The sequence below is a fragment of the Mauremys mutica genome, chromosome 12 (assembly GCF_020497125.1).
Source record: "Mauremys mutica isolate MM-2020 ecotype Southern chromosome 12, ASM2049712v1, whole genome shotgun sequence".
NCBI classification, from domain to species: Eukaryota; Metazoa; Chordata; order Testudines; family Geoemydidae; genus Mauremys; species Mauremys mutica.
In genome coordinates this window covers 13,857,448-13,873,769 of record NC_059083.1, presented here as the reverse complement: position 1 = coordinate 13,873,769, position 16,322 = coordinate 13,857,448, and the positions used below count along the sequence as shown (strand labels likewise).

The following is a 16,322-nucleotide window of genomic DNA, read 5'->3' as shown; positions in this document are numbered from 1 at the left end:
ATAGTGTAGACCAGTGGTTCTCAAATGCGTTTCATCAGCCACCCACCGCCCCAGATTCTGTGTGTCTTTGGTCATTACGCCCGCACCCTCACAAGCACATATATCGCCACCCAGCTGTAATGGCAGAGCAATTGCTGGTGAAGGTCACAGCTCTGAAGCCCTCCAACAGCAGCACAGAAGTGAGGGTGGCCACGTGAAAAGTGATGTTCCTCAATAAACAGACTTATCACCCCATTGACACCCCTACTTCTGTGCTGCTGCTCCACCTGGGTTTGAGAGCCTGAGCATTTATCCCCACCTCCCAGATGGGCCTGTTCCTCCTTCATGAGCCCCAGCCACCTGGGGACGACAGCCAGTGCTCTTTAAAAAACAAACAACCCACACTGATCACGCCTCCCTTGACACATTCCTGTCCCTCCATTGGGAGGCTCTGGCCACAGTTTGAGAATTGCTAGTGTAGAGAGTCACCGTGGGGATTGGTAGCCAAGATGGTAACACCTGCTCCTTTCTGTCTCCGGGATCCCCACAGAAAATGTCCGAGCAGGAGAAGGGAACAGATCCAGTTAACACTAACCTCGCAAAACACATTTTGGTGATTTCAGCTATAAACATTCCCTCCATCCTTTAGCCCCTACCCTGAGCGAATTCAATGACACTGAGCTAGAACTAGGCAGGTGGCACAGCTGATGGGTATAATCTCTGAATTATTGATCCCTGATTTAACAGACTACAGGAACTCTTTGGATAGCTAAACATAGACTACTAATGTTACCCCTCTTAGAATCATAGAATATCAGATATGGAAGGGACCTCAGGAGGTATCTACTCCAACCCCCTGCTCAAAGCAGGACCCCAACTAAATCATCCCAGCCAGGGCTTTGTCAAGCCTGACCTTAAAAACCTCTAAGGAAGGAGATTCCGCCACTTCCCTACATAACCCATTCCAGTGCTTCACCACCCTCCTAGTGAAAAAGATTTTTCTAATACCCAGCCTAAACTTTCCTCACCCAATTTGAGATCATTACTCCTTGTTCTCTCATCTGGTACTAATGAGCACAGTCTAGATCCATCCTCTTTGGAACCCTTTCAGGTAGTTGAAAGCAGCTATCAAATCCCCCATCTTTCTTCACTTCTGTAGGCTAAACAATCCCCGTCCTCTCAGCCTCTCCTCATGAGTCATGTGCTCCAACCCCTAATCATTTTTCCTGCCCTCTGCTGGACTCTTTCCAATTTTTCCACATCCTTCTTATAGTGTGGGGCCCAAAACTGGACACAATGCTCCAGAGGAGACCTCACCAATGTTGAATAGAGGGGAATGATCACGTCCCTCAATCTCCTGGCAATGCCCCTACTTATACAGCTCAAAAGTCAAGGAATAACACATCCACTGCTTTTCCCTCATCCACAGAGCCACTTATCTCCTCATAGAAGGCAATTAGTTACTCAGACATGACTTGCCCTTTTCATTCAAGTATTTCATAAAACATATTTACATGTTAAACTCTAGCTTACTAAGGTGGACACACTTAAAATCTCTCTCTAAAAGTTGAATCTCAGTGAATTACATGCAAGTTGCGTAATCTTTTCTTGCCATGTGTCACAGAAGCTTAAATCCTGTGTGGATCTTTCCACGTTTAATAAGGTCAGACCCCTATATGAAACTTTTCCCGCAGTCCAAGCACCTCTGGAGTCTCTCCTGTGTGGATTGCTTGATGTTGAATAAGATGTGACCTTCGTATGAAACTTTTCCCACAGTCCAAGCACTTGTGGGGTCTCTCTCCTGTGTGGATTGCCTGATGATAAACAAAGGTTGACCTTCGTATGAAACTTTTCCCACACTCCAAGCACTTGTGGGGTCTCTCTCCTGTGTGGATTGCCTGATGATAAACAAAGTCTGACCTTCGTATGAAACTTTTCCCACAATCCAAGCACTTGTGGGGTCTCTCTCCTGTGTGGATTGCCTGATGATAAACAAAGCTTGACCTTTGTAAGAAACTTTTCCCACAGTCCAAGCACTTGTGAGGTCTCTCTCCTGTGTGGATTGCCTGATGTTTAACAAGGTGTGACCTTCGTATGAAACTTTTCCCACACTCCAAGCACTTGTGGGGTCTCTCTCCTGTGTGGATTGCCTGATGATAAACAAAGCTTGACCTTTTTAAGAAATTTTTCCCACAGTCCAAGCACTTGTGGGGTCTCTCTCCTGTGTGCATTGCCTGATGCTTAACAAGGTTGGACCTTTGCAAGAATCTTTTCCCACAGTCCAAGCACTTGTGGGGTCTCTCTCCTGTGTGCATTGCCTGATGCTTAACAAGGTTGGACCTTTGCAAGAATCTTTTCCCACAGTCCGAGCACTTGTGGGGTCTCTCTCTTGTGTGGATTGCCTGATGTTTAACAAGGTTGGACCTTTCTAAGAAACTTTTCCCACAGTCCAAGCACTTGTGGGGTCTCTCTCCTGTATGTAATGCCTGATGACGAACTAGGTGTGACCTTCTTATGAAACTTTTCCCACAGTCCAAGCACTTGTGGGGTCTCTCTCCTGTGTGCATTGCCTGATGCTTAACGAGGTAGGACCTTTGCAAGAATCTTTTCCCACAGTCCAAGCACTTGTGGGGTCTCTCTCCTGTGTGGATTGCCTGATGTTTAACAAGGTGTGATCTTTGTAAGAAACTTTTCCCACAGTCCGAGCACTTGTGGGGTCTCTCTCTTGTGTGGATTGCCTGATGTTTAACAAGGTTGGACCTTTGTAAGAAACTTTTCCCACAGTCCAAGCACTTGTAGGGTCTCTCTCCTGTGTGTAATGCCTGATGACGAACTAGGTGTGACCTTCTTATGAAACTTTTCCCACAGTCCAAGCACTTGTGGGGTCTCTCTCCTGTGTGTAATGCCTGATGAGAAACTAGGTTTGACCTTCGTATGAAACTTTTCCCACAATCCAAGCACTTGTGGGGTCTCTCTCCTGTGTGTATTGCCTGATGTTGAACAAGGTCTGACCTTCGTAGGAAACTTTTGCCACACTCCAAGCATTTGTGGGGTTTCTTTCCTGTGTGGATTGCCTGATGTTTAATAAGGTTTGCTCTCTCTTTGAAACTTTTCCCACACTCCAAGCACTTGTGGGGTCTCTCTCCTGTGTGGATTGCCTGATGTTTAAAAAGGTTTGACCTCTCTATGAAACTTTTCCCACAGTCCAAGCACTTGTGGGGTCTCTCCCCACTGTGGCTTGACTGATGTCTAATTATTTGTGTCTTCGAAATGCAACATTTCCTGCACTCGAGGGATTGAGAGGGTTTTTCTCCAGTGTGGCCTCTCCCGTGGTTATTAAGATCTGAGAGCTTATTGAAGCTTTCCCCACGGTCCAAGCACTGAAAGGGTTTCTCTCCAGTAAGGATTGTCTGATGTGTCACAAGCTGTGATCTCACAATGAACCCTTTCAAACACTGAAGGTAGTGCCCGGGTGTTTCTTCCTTGGCATCCACCTCTCCTCCCCCACTGTTAATAGATTCATCCACGTTCTTCCCTGGGTGGTTTCCCAGAAGCCTCTCTGACCTGTGCCAATTTCCACAGGCTTCTTCGGGTTCGAAGCACTGGGAAAAATTCCCTTCAGCCCTTCCCACAAAGGTCCCCTCCGGTTCCACTTCCCTGGGACCTTCCTCATGATGATTCCCCTCCTCATTCTCACTCCCTCGCTGAGCACCTGCTGGGAGAGACACAATCCAGACAGGAGTCATTGTGATGGGGAGAAAGAGGAATAGCACAGAGGGAAAACCCAACACAAAGACTGAGCAATTGGACTCTGTCTCCACATCCCACCCAAACATTCACAGGGAAGGAAAGCTGGGAAGCAAACTCCTGCAGATAAGAGGCTGGGTGCAATGGCGTGAGCTAGATCTGATGACTGCAGCCCTGTCCTGGCTGAGATGAGGAAGAACTGAGGGTTCTTACTCGCACCATATTTGGGGATTCTCAACTTTTTCCTTCATTCCCTAGATGGTTTCTGTGTCAGTCCTCACCTGTATGGGTGCATTTCGGAAGCCTTCTTTCCTTGCAGGGCCAGAGATCAGGCAACCAAGGCTCTTCCCCGCGTTCTAGCTGGGCGATGAGCTCAGGTTTGGGAATGGGAAATCCTGCGCAGAGGGTGAAATCAGACCAGATCAGGGTGCATGGAGCATTGGTGGAGTATTTGTCAGAAAGGACATTCCGTGAGCGGAACCTGTCCCTGTGCTCTGCTGGAGGAACGTGGAATCCAAGAAGACGGGAAAATGGTCACTGAGCCCCCTTGTGCAGAGGAAGTTGTCTGGGGAGGTGAGTTGAATTATTATTACACCCTCACTAGGCGTTCCCAGGATCTGTGCGCTCTGGGGGCCTTGGTGACTCACACACGGCTCTGGACTTAAACCCCTGCCTCTTTCTAAACCTGCAGAACACAGAGCCCTCCCCAGGGCTGGAGCTAGTCCCAACGAGGGAGGTGAACAGGGATTGTGTGTGCAGCCAAGAAACAACACAGACAGGACAATGTTGGATTTATGCCCCTTTGAAAGCTGGATGGGTGGGGATGGTTTAGCTTGTCCCTTGGGTGTTGACACCCATGTCCCACTGGAGGGGGCACGGAGATGCAAGTCTCTCTCACATGGCAGCTGTGTATTATGGAACCCGCTCACCTCTGATCTAACTGACATGGGAAGAACATGACCACATATAGACACACAGACCCCATGGCTTCTAGTATCTGAGGGGACAGGAATCCCTTACCCAGCGAGGTCACTGTCTCGTAGTTCTCCTGCATGACATCCCTGTAGAGGGCTCTCTGAGCAGGGTCCAGCAGAGCCCCCTGCCCCTGGGTGAAATACACAGCCACCTCCTCGAAGGTCACCGGCATCTGAAACACCAAAATACCCCGGTCATTACCTGCTGCTCCAGTCACAATCCCAGTAGTCACATGGGAAGAAGGATAAAGAAATGGAAGCTCTGGGAGGGCCAGAGTTGCAGAATCCCACCCCCACCCTGCTCAGAGCAGCCAGGAGGCTTCAGGGGGTGAGAGAAGGTGATAGCTCCTTGTCCCCCCAGCACACGGAGCAGGGCAGGGTCTTCTCATTTCCCACACGCCTGCCAGACACAGGCTGATACGGGAAGCAGAACTCTGATCCGGGGACAGGGACAAGAATCCCAACAGCTTCTCTGCGTATTTCACAGCAGCCTCAGGCTAGTGGGGTCTCACTCCAGCACTGGGAACCTGGAAAAAGTTCCCAGCCATGTGCAAGGGGGTTGTATCCTGTTTGAGAAATGTGAGAATGTCGCGTCTCCGCTACCCCATCACCAATGGGCCCACTCAGAAAATCAGGAGGTTTCTCACACCCATAAGAACATAAGAACGGCTGTACCGGGTCAGACCAAAGGTCCATCTAGCCCAGTATCTGTCTACCGACAGTGGCCAATGCCAGGTGCCCCAGAGGGAGTGAATCTAACAGGCAATGATCAAGTGATCTCTCTCCTGCCATCCATCTCCATCCTCTGACGAACAGAGGCTAGGGACACCATTCTTACCCATTCTGGCTAATAGCCATTTATGGACTTAGCCACCATGAATTTATCCAGTCCCCTTTTAAACATTGTTATAGTCCTAGCCTTCACAACCTCCTCAGGTAAGGAGTTCCACAAGTTGACTGTGCGCTGCGTCAAGAAGAACTTCCTTTTATTTGTTTTAAACCTGCTGCCTATTAATTTCATTTGGTGACCCCTAGTTCTTGTATTATGGGAATAAGTAAATAACTTTTCCTTATCCACTTTCTCAACATCACTCATGATTTTATATACCTCTATCATGTCCCCCCTTAGTCTTCTCTTTTCCAAGCTGAAGAGTCCTAGCCTCTTTAATCTTTCCTCGTATGGGACCCTCTCTAAACTCCTAATCATTTTAGTTGCCCTTTTCTGAACCTTTTCTAGTGCTAGAATATCTTTTTTGAGGTGAGGAGACCACATCTGTACACAGTATTCGAGATGTGGGCGTACCATGGATTTATATAAGGGCAATAATATATTCTCAGTCTTATTCTCTATCCCCTTTTTAATGATTCCTAACATCCTATTTGCTTTTTTGACCGCCTCTGCACACTGCGTGGACATCTTCAGAGAACTATCCACGATGACGCCAAGATCTTTTTCCTGACTCGTTGTAGCTAAGTTAGCCCCCATCATGTTGTATGTATAGTTGGGGTTATTTTTTCCAATGTGCATTACTTTACATTTATCCACATTAAATTTCATTTGCCATTTTGTTGCCCAATCACTTAGTTTTGTGAGATCATTTTGAAGTTCTTCACAAACTGCTTTGGTCTTAACTATCTTGAGAAGTTTAGTATCATCTGCAAACTTGGCCACCTCACTGTTTACCCCTTTCTCCAGATCATTTATGAATAAATTGAATAGGATTGGTCCGAGGACTGACCCTTGGGGAACACCACTAGTTACACCTCTCCATTCTGAGAATTTACCATTAATTTCTACCCTTTGTTCCCTGTCCTTTAACCAGTTCTCAATCCATGAAAGGACCTTCCCTTTTATCCCATGACAGCTTAATTTACTTAAGAGCCTTTGGTGAGGGACCTTGTCAAAGGCTTTCTGGAAATCCAAGTACACTATGTCCACTGGATCTCCCTTGTCCACATGTTTGTTGACCCCTTCAAAGAATTCTAATAGATTAGTAAGACACGATTTCCCTTTACAGAAACCATGTTGACTTATTGCTCAAGAGTTTATGTTTATCTATGTGTCTGACAATTTTATTCTTTACTATTGTTTCAACTAATTTGCCCGGTACCGACGTTAGACTTACCGGTCTGTAATTGCCGGGATCACCCCTAGAGCCCTTTTTAAATATTGGCGTTACATTAGCTAACTTCCAGTCATTGGGTACCGAAGCCGATCTCCTTCCTGCCCCCGTCCCCCCAGGAGCTCCCTGAAAATCGCCTACCCAAGCTGGCTCCATCACAGACATTTCCCTTCCCTGCGTCCTGGAAGACGGGCCCATCTGGACTGAAACATGGACATGATTCCTCAGCCTGTCGGGGTGATGGGGGAGGTACCAGAAGGGGCTTCAGTCCATGTCACCCCCCGATTCCCCCCAGGTGCTTCAGACCCTCCCAGTAACAGTATCTCTGAGCCAAATGCTAGAAAAAGAGCAGAACTAAAGGGGCCACTTTGGGGGATTTCCCTGCACTACCCTGTAAACTCCTCTCCCTGAGGAACAGATGGAGACCTCTGGTGGCATCACCTGAAGAACGAGCTGCCCTGGACTCCTGCAGCAGCCCCCAGGGACAGGCAGGCAGAGGCTGAGCCCAGTGGGCCATTCACACTCCCTGCCTGCCCAAAGCAGCAGTGACTCCGGTGGGGCTGAGATGTGAATCCTGCCCAGAAATCAGACCAGGGCCCCGGACAGACCCCAAAACTCATGAGACACAGACCCCGCCAGCACGGGGGTGTCTGACAATAACACACACTGGGAACGGGGTGGGGGTGCGTGGGGCTGGGTTTTAGCCTCTATCGCCCTCCCGCCTCCCCACACCCCCCTTCCCTCGCAGTGCCCCCCTCACATCTTCCCCCATTCCAGCCTCGCTCCCCTCAGCCCCACAATTCCCCCCGATCTCCCCGCATCGCCCCATCTTCCCTTCAGTGCCCCCGCCCCCATCCCAGCCTGCCCCCCGCAGCCCCGCACCCGCCTCCTGCCCCCACCCCGCTCCCCCGCCTGCCCTCACCCCCGGCACCTCTTTAGCCTCCGCCCCCTGCAGCCCGGGGGTGCCGCGGGGGGCGGGTCTCTCTCACCTTCCCTCCGAGCGGGGCCCCCCGGGGCAGGGGCCGGGCCGGGCTGGGGGCTCTGCCCTGGGAGAGGCTCCTGCGGGGGGAGCAGCGGGAAGGGCCCTGCTGGAGATTCCCCTCTCCCGGCTGCAGCCAGGGCTCCGGGCTCCCAGCACCAGCCGCCCCCCGGGGCTCGGGGATCTCGCCAGGAGCCTGGGAGCCAGAGTCACCGCAGCGGCTGCGAGTCACTTCCTGCGGCCGGGCCTGAGCCCAGCGCTCGCTGCCCGGAGCCGCCTCCCGGCAGCTCCTGGGTCCTAGCGATCAAGCCGGCTCCATGCAGCATCTCTGGGCGCATGTTACCAGCACTGGGTGACCAGACAGCGAGTGTGAAAAATCAGGACGGGGTGGGGGTTAATAGCAGGGGCGGCTCTACAGATTTCACCGCCCCAAGCAGGGCAGCATGCAGCGGGGGGCGCTCTGCCAAGCGCCGGGAGGGCGGCAGGCGGCTCCAGCTGTGGTAAAGTCAGGGGAGCAGCGGACCCTCCACAGGCACACCTGTGGGAGGTCCACCGGAGCTGCCTGCCGCCCTCCCAGCGCCAGGCAGAGTGCGCCCCTTGGCATGCCACCCCAAGCATGTGCTTGGCGAGCTGGGGCCTGGAGCCGCCCCTGGTTAATAGGCACCTATATAAGACAAAACCCCAAATATCGGGACTGACCCTATTCAATTGGGACATCTGGTCACCCTACCAGCACTGGTGCAAAAGTTGGAGCTGGCTGGGCTGGCGGAGCCAGACTCCTGGGAGAGAGAAGCAAAAGCAGGAAGAGAGGAAGGAAGGGGGGAGGGGAAGGGTGACAGCAGAAACCCACCCTCATATCCACCAGGGGGCAGGGCCGGCTTCAGGGCCTTTTCCCTTAGCCCCTGCAGGCTCCCCATCCTGCACCCCCTTTGTCACTAATCCTCGCCCCCTTCTGCACCCTAACTCCTACACTGTGCCCCTAACCCCTACATTTTGCCACCTTCACCCCAACCTCTCCACAGTGCCACCTTCACCTTAACCCCTGTACTTCCCTGCCACCTGCGCCCCCAACCCCAGCCCTGCGCTGCCCTTGTGCCTGCCACACCGCTGTCCTGCCCAGGTCCCCCCACCCCCTTATGCCCAGCAACCCCCATGCCCAGTGGCCTCCCACCCACAGACTCCCCACACTGCCCAGCACCCCCTCACAGCCCCCACCCCACAACTGTCCAGGATGCCATATTCCCGAGGGCTTTCAGAACCAAAAAATTAAAAATTCTGTGCACAATATTTTAAAATTCTGTCCATTTTATTTGTCAATACCAGGGCCGTCCCTAGGTATCCTGGGCCGCTACACAACCCCCCTGGGGGAGGGGAGAAGCCCCAGGCCTCCACAGGGGGGTTGGCTTGGGAGATAGGGAGGAACCACCCCCCAGCACTCACCGGGGTCACGGCTGGGGCCGGGTCTCTGTACTTCTTGCCACCGGTGAGTGTAGGCCAGGCCCAGCTGCAGAGTCCTCAGGGGCGGGGCTGGGGTGGATCAGGGGCAGGAAGAGGCGGGGTGGGGCAAAGCCAGGGCAGGGGCTTTGGTGCCCCAAACTTCCTGGTGCCCCACATAGCTGCACACTTTGTGGACGGCCCCCTGGGTCCTGGTCAGTACATACATGTGGAGGCTCCAGCATGGCAGTGGGAAGCATTGGCCCCTGGCTGCACGGAGGTGGGAGATCACCCTGCAGCCTTCCCCTTCCCCTCCCCTCCTAGGAGAGGGACTTGGCAGTGACATACCTCGGTGTGCAGGTCAAAAGGCCACAGGGAAGCGTTTCACATGGTGGCTGGCATGTCAGCCAGGACCCAAAATAGCTGATACCAATGGCTGAGTCCAGCCCTCACCGGGCCCTTGCCTGCCAGGGCTCTGGGCCATCACCTCCCAAATGGCCTTTCATCCTCCCTAGAATGGAACATTTCCCTCTCGGCCTGAACAGCCCAGCAGTGCCTGGGGTGCGCAGTGTGGTAAGGACAGAAAAGGGGCACCAGCCTTTTTTTGCTGCCCTGATTCACACAGGGCTTGTCTACACCACGGCGAGTTTTAGCGACGAGGCCGTGTCCATACAGCCTCGTCGCTAAAAGCCGGCGTGTGTAAATGCTCTTTGTCAGCAAAATACTTCCAGCCCCACTGTCTAGGTATGATTCCCCACTTTGAACTTTAGCGTCCAGAAGTGGGGACCTGCATGTACCCTTCTAAGCTTAAATCCTAGCTTAGATCTGATAGCGCTGCCACCAACCAAAAAGAGAGTGTTTTGGTAAACTTTCCATTCCCCCCAAACCTTTCCCTGGGGAACACAGATCCAAACTCCTTGGATCTCAACACAAGGAGAAATTAACCATCCCCCCTCCTTCCCCGCCCCCCCCCCCCAACCAATCCCTGGTGAGTCCAGACCCAATTTCCTGGATCTTAAAACAAAGAAAAATCATTCAGTTTCTTAAAAAGAAAGCTTTTAATTAAAGAAAAAGAAAAGGTAAAAATTATCTCTGTAAAAGCAGAATGGAAATGCTTACAGGGTATTCAGCTTATATAGACTAGAGGGACTCCCTCCCCGCTAGCATAAAAGACGGTTACTCACCGTAGTAACTGTTGTTCTTCGAGATGTGTTGCTCCTATCCATTCCAGTTAGGTGTGTGCGCCGCGCGTGCACGGCTCTCCGGAACATTTTTTACCCTAGCAACTCCGGCGGGCCGGCTGGGCGCCCCCTGGAGTGGCGCCGCCATGGCGCGTGTTATATACCCCAGCCGGCCCGTCCGCTCCTCAGTTCCTTCTTGCCGGCTACTCCGACAGTGGGGAAGGAGGGCGGGTCTGGAATGGATAGGAGCAACACATCTCGAAGAACAACAGTTACTACGGTGAGTAACCGTCTTTTCTTCTTCGAGTGATTGCTCCTATGCATTCCAGTTAGGTGATTCCCAAGCCTTACCTAGGCGGTGGGGTCGGAGTGAGACGTGGCAGAGTGTAAGACTGCGGAGCCGAAGGCTGCATCGTCTCTTGATTGCTGCACCAACGCGTAATGGGAGGCGAAGGTGTGGACAGAAGACCAGGTGGCCGCTCCACAGATGTCCTGGATGGGGACATGGGCCAGGAAGGCGGCCGACGAGGCGTGCGCTCTCGTCGAGTGAGCAGTGAGGCGGCATGGTGGCACGCGAGCAAGCTCGTAGCATGTCCGAATACATGCCGTTACCCAGGAGGAAATCCGCTGGGAGGAGACCGGCTCGCCCTTCATGCGGTCGGCGACTGCTACAAACAGCTGGGTCGAACGCTGGAAGGGCTTCGTCCGCTCGATGTAAAAGGCAAGGGCCCTGCGGACGTCCAGGGTGTGAAGCTGTTGCTCCCGAAGGGAGGCGTGCAGCTTCGGGAAGAAGACCGGGAGGAAGATCTCCTGGTTGAGGTGGAAGGCCGACACCACCTTAGGGAGGAAGGCCAGGTGTGGTTGAAGCTGCACCTTGTCTCCGTGGAAGACGGTGTATGGTGGACCAACCGTTAGAGCACGGAGCTCAGAGACTCGTCTCGCTGATGTAATTGCGACGAGGAAGGCCGTCTTCCAGGAGAGGTAGAGCAGAGAGCACGTGGCTAGAGGCTCGAAGGGCGGTCCCATAAGCTTGGCCAGAACGAGGTTCAAATCCCAGGTCGGGGCAGGACGCCGCACTGGCGGGTACAAGTGGTCCAGGCCTTTAAGGAAGCGGGAAACCATCTGGTTGGAGAAGATGGACCGACCTCCCATAGATGGACGAAAAGCGGACACTGCTGCCAGGTGTACTCTCAAGGAAGAGACCGCAAGACCTTGCTCCTTAAGGTACCAGAGGTAGTCCAGGATGGTAGGGACAGGGACTACAAAGGGATTGAGGCCTCGTTGGTCACACCAGAGCGCGAATCGCTTCCATTTCGCAAGGTAGGTGGAGCGAGTGGAAGGCTTTCTACTCTCCAGCAGGACTTGCTGTACTGCCGCCGAACAGTCCCTCTCCGCGTGGGTCAACCACACAGGTACCAAGCTGTAAGATGGAGGGACCGCAGGTTCGGATGGTGGAGTCTGCCGAAGTCCTGCGTGATGAGGTCCGGCCATAACGGAAGGGGGATGGGATCCCGAACAGCGAGCTCGAGCAGCAGGGAGTACCAGTGCTGCCTCGGCCAGGCCGGAGCTACGAGTATGACGTGGGCTCTGTCCCTCCGAAGCTTCTGTATCACTCGGTGCACGAGCGGGAACGGAGGGAAGGCGCAGAGGAGGCGGTCCTTCCAGGAGTAAAGGAAGGCATCCGACAGGGAGCCTGTCGAGTGACCTTGGAACGAGCAAAACAGGTGGCACTTCCTGTTCTCTTTGGAGGCAAATGGATCTATTTGGGGAAACCCCCACCTCCGGAAGATTGTATGCACGACATCTGGGCGGAGGGACCACTCGTAGGAGAGGAACGACCTGCTGAGATGGTCGGCCAGCGTGTTCTGCACTCCCAGAAGAAAGGACGCTTCCAGGTGAATCGAGTGGGTCATGCAGAAGTCCCACAGGAGCAGCGCTTCCTTGCAGAGGAGGGAGGAGCGGGCTCCGCCCTGCTTGTTCACGTAGAACATCGCTGTCGTGTTGTCCGTGAACACTGTCACGCGGCAGCCTTGCAGGCGGGTGCGGAAGGTGTGACACGCCAAACGGATCGCTCGCAGCTCGCGGATGTTGATGTGCAGAGCGAGCTCTTGGGGTGACCAAAGACCTTGGGTGTGAAGGTCGCCCAGGTGAGCCCCCCAGCCGAGCGCTGAGGCATCCGTGGTCAGAGTGGCGGACGGGCGAGGAGGGTGAAACGGGACTCCCGCACACACGACGTCTGGGTCTCGCCACCAGCTGAGGGACTCGAGGGTTGGCTTGGTGACCATGACCACCATGTCGACAGGGTCTCGATGCAGCCAGTACACCGACGCTAGCCAGGACTGGAACGGGCGGAGGTGGAGCCGCGCGTACGCGGTGACATACGTACAGGATGCCATGTGGCCCAGGAGGCGGAGGCAGGATCGCACCGTCGTGGTAGGAAAGGTGACAAGGTCTCGAATGAGGGAGACCAGTGTCTGGTGCCGAGATCGCGGTAGGCAGGCCCTGGCCAACTTGGAGTCGAGAACCGCTCCAATGAACTCCACCCGCTGCGACGGAATTAAGGAGGACTTCTCGGCATTGATGAGAAGACCGAGCCGTTGAAAAAGAGACAGGATTTCTGACATCTGGTCCATTACCAGCTGCCGAGACGTTCCGCGAACCAGCCAGTCGTCGAGATACAGGTAGACGTGTATCTGACGACGGCGGAGGGCTGTGGCAACCACTGCCATGCACTTGGTAAACACCCTTGGTGCGGTGGATAGGCCGAATGGTAACACTGCGAACTGGTAGTGTGCGTTGTTGACCACGAAGCGTAGGTAGCGTCGATGAGGAAGGTAGATTGCGACATAGAAGTACGCGTCCTTCATGTCGAGGGCGGCAAACCAGTCTCCCGGATCCAGAGAGGGAATGATGGTCCCCAGGGTGACCATGCGAAACTTGGGCTTGAGCAGATACTTGTTCAGCTCTCGAAGGTCCAGGATAGGACGTAGCCCTCCTTTCGCCTTGGGGATGAGAAAATATCGGGAATAGAATCCCCTGCCCCGCCTGTCTTGAGGCACTGCCTCTATGGCACCCACAGACAGAGTCTGGACCTCTTGTAAGAGGAGTTGCTCGTGAGAGGGGTCCCTGAAGAGGGACAGGGAGGGTGGGTGGGAAGGGGGGGCGAAACAAACTGAAGGCGGTATCCCGACTGGACTGTTAGAAGCACCCAGTTGTCCGTTGTTATTTGGGACCACGCCGAAAAGAAATGGGAAAGGCGGTTGTAAAACAAAAGGGTAGGATCCGGTAGGGAGAGTGATGGGCCGTCCTCGGGCGTCCCATCAAAAGGCCTGTTTGGACCCTGGAGGGGCCTTGGAAGGGGCCTGGGCCTGGTTGCGTCTGTTGCCGGATGGTCGACGGCGATTTTGGCCAGGCCGCCTGCTGTTGTAGGGACGGTACCGTGGCTGAGTGAAAGGCCGGGAAGGTTGCTGCCTGAAGGACCTGCGCTGTGTTGCCGGTGTATGCATCCCGAGAGTGCGGATTGCTATGCGACCGTCCTTCAGGGTCTGGATCCGGGAATCAGTTTTTTCCGAGAACAGACCCTGAGTATCAAAAGGCAGGTCCTGCAGCGTGTACTGCACCTCCGGTGGTAGGGTGGAGGACTGCAGCCAGGAGATGCGCCTCATAGTCACTCCTGAGGCCAGGGTCCTTGCTCCCGAGTCCGCGGAGTCAAGAGCGGCCTGGATGGAGGACCTGGAAGATTTTTTCCCTTCGTCCAACAGCGCCGAAAACTCCTGGCGGGAGGTTGTTGGGAGTAGTTCTGTAAACTTCGCCAGGGACACCATGATGTCATAGGCGTACCTGGCGAGGAGAGCCATCTGATTGGCGATCCGAAGTTGCAGACCGCCAGCAGAGTAGACCTTGCGGCCCAACAGATCCATCCGCCTCGCCTCCTTAGACTTCGGCGCTGGGGCGGCCTGACCATGCCTCTCCCTGTCGTTGACCGACTGTACGACCAACAAGTCTGGGGCCGGGTGAGTATACAGATACTCATATCCCATGGGGGGGACGGAGTGCTTTTGCTCGACCCCGCGGGCAGTAGGAGGGACGGACGCCGGTGACTGCCAGATTGTCATGGCGTTCTTTTGGATCGTACGGATGAACGGTAAGGCCACCCGTACTGGAGCCTCCGCTCCAATGACGTTCGTCACTGGGTCCTCATCCTCCTGGACCTCCGCCACGGGGAGATCGATGGCCTTTGCCACGCGGCGGAGCAGGTCTTGGTGGGCCCTCAAGTCTATTGGTGGAGGATCTGTGGCAGATGCTCCGGCCACCGCCTCGTCAGCTGACGACGACGAGGCTAAGCCCTGGACTACAGCCTCCGTAGATGGATCTTCTAACGGTTGGTCGGCTGGCTCGGGCTGAGGATGCCTCTGGGGGTCAGGCAGTATCGAAACCGAACCCGGTGGCGAAGGGGGCGGTCTACTTACGGTGGTCTCTGGTACCCTGCGCTCGGAGGCAGGGGCCCTTGGAGGGAAAGGCACCCTCTGAGTCTCGTATTGGGCCCAAGGGACCCAGAAGCCCCACTGCTGTGCACCTTGAGGTTGACCATGCGGAGCAGGGGGAAGGTGCCCGTTGCTGCCTGCCCTGGAAGCAACCGACGCGGGGCGAGATGGCCATGGGGGTGCAGAGGCGCTGATGGACTGCGCCGTCGAAAGCGGCAGCCTGTCCCCGGACGGTGCCGAGGATCGGTGCCGGTCATCACGGTACCGGGATGGTGACCGAGACCAACGTCCACCGCGGTGCCGGGAGCTCGACCGGTGCCGGGAGCTCGACCGGGATCTGGACCGGCGGTGCCGGGAGCGGCTGCGAGAGTCACGGTGCCGGGATCGGTACCGGGAAGCGGACCTCCATCGGTGCCGACGCGAAGGCGATCGGGACCTGGAGCGACGCCGGGAGTGCGACCGGTACCGCGATGTTGAGCGGTACCGGGACTGCGACCGGCGTCGAGATGGTGAGCGGTGCCGGGATCTTGAGTGGCGAGACGGTGACCTTCGTCGGGACCGGGAACGAGATCGGGACCGGGAGCGCCGTCTGTGCCGTCCGTCCGGAGAAGGGGGTTGAATCATCGCCGGCTTTCCCGCCGATACAACAGCCCGCACCGGCGGTGCCGGGGGCCAGAGGCTCGGTGCCTCTGTGAGCTCTATGAGCTCCTGCGCCGTTAAGAAAGTCTCAGGCGTGGATGGCAGCTGCAGCTCAACCGCGGTCGGCGCCGGGGAGCATGGTGGTGCCGGACTCGACGGCCCTTGCGGTGCCGGAGGCAACGGCACGGTGCACGTCCTGTGCACGGCCACAGCCGGTACCGTAGCTGGTGGTATTGGCTGGGCTTCTTGACCCTGAGTGTGGGTCTTTGCGGCTGCCTTCGCCAGCTTACGCTTCCTGGATGGCGATAGGGAGCAGTGCCGGGTCGCCGGTGCCGCTGGCTGAGGTCGAGGAGCCTCGGTGCCGGAGCGGCTCGGGGCCGCCGGTGCGCTACGCGCCGATGACGCCCTCGGTGCCGGAGCGGTCAGTGCCGGGGGCTGGAGCGATGCCTACATCAGGAGCTGCTTCAGTCGAATGTCCCGCTCCTTACGCGTCCGGGGTTTAAATGCCGAACAGATAGGGCACTTATCTGTCCTGTGACTCTCTCCGAGGCAACGGAGACAGGAGTCGTGCGGGTCCCCGACCGGCATATGCCGCTGGCAAGATGCGCAGGGCTTAAAGCCCGGTGCCTTGGGCATGAGCCCGCACCGGTAGAGGAAAAGGGGGGAAAAAACCCCTTATCCTTATCCTAAAACTATCTAACTAACTGAACGAACTATCTACACTAAGTAATGAAAGAACTATGTACAGAAAAAGTAGCGAGAGCTAGGGTTGTGGAGGACAG

At 55.1% G+C, this 16,322-nt stretch overlaps 1 protein-coding gene across 1 annotated transcript; it reads right to left on the bottom strand.

The window, feature by feature from the left end:
• Positions 1–1,341: 1,341 nt before the first annotated feature.
• On the bottom strand, positions 1,342–4,800 carry LOC123345477 (zinc finger protein 665-like). Its single transcript, XM_044982424.1, has 3 exons — positions 4,747–4,800; positions 4,008–4,121; positions 1,342–3,691 (listed from the first exon to the last, which is right to left on the bottom strand). The coding sequence occupies exons 1-3, from the start codon at positions 4,778–4,780 to the stop codon at positions 1,644–1,646; spliced, it is 2,196 nt and encodes a 731-aa protein (XP_044838359.1). The 5' UTR covers positions 4,781–4,800; the 3' UTR covers positions 1,342–1,643.
• Positions 4,801–16,322: the final 11,522 nt, after the last annotated feature.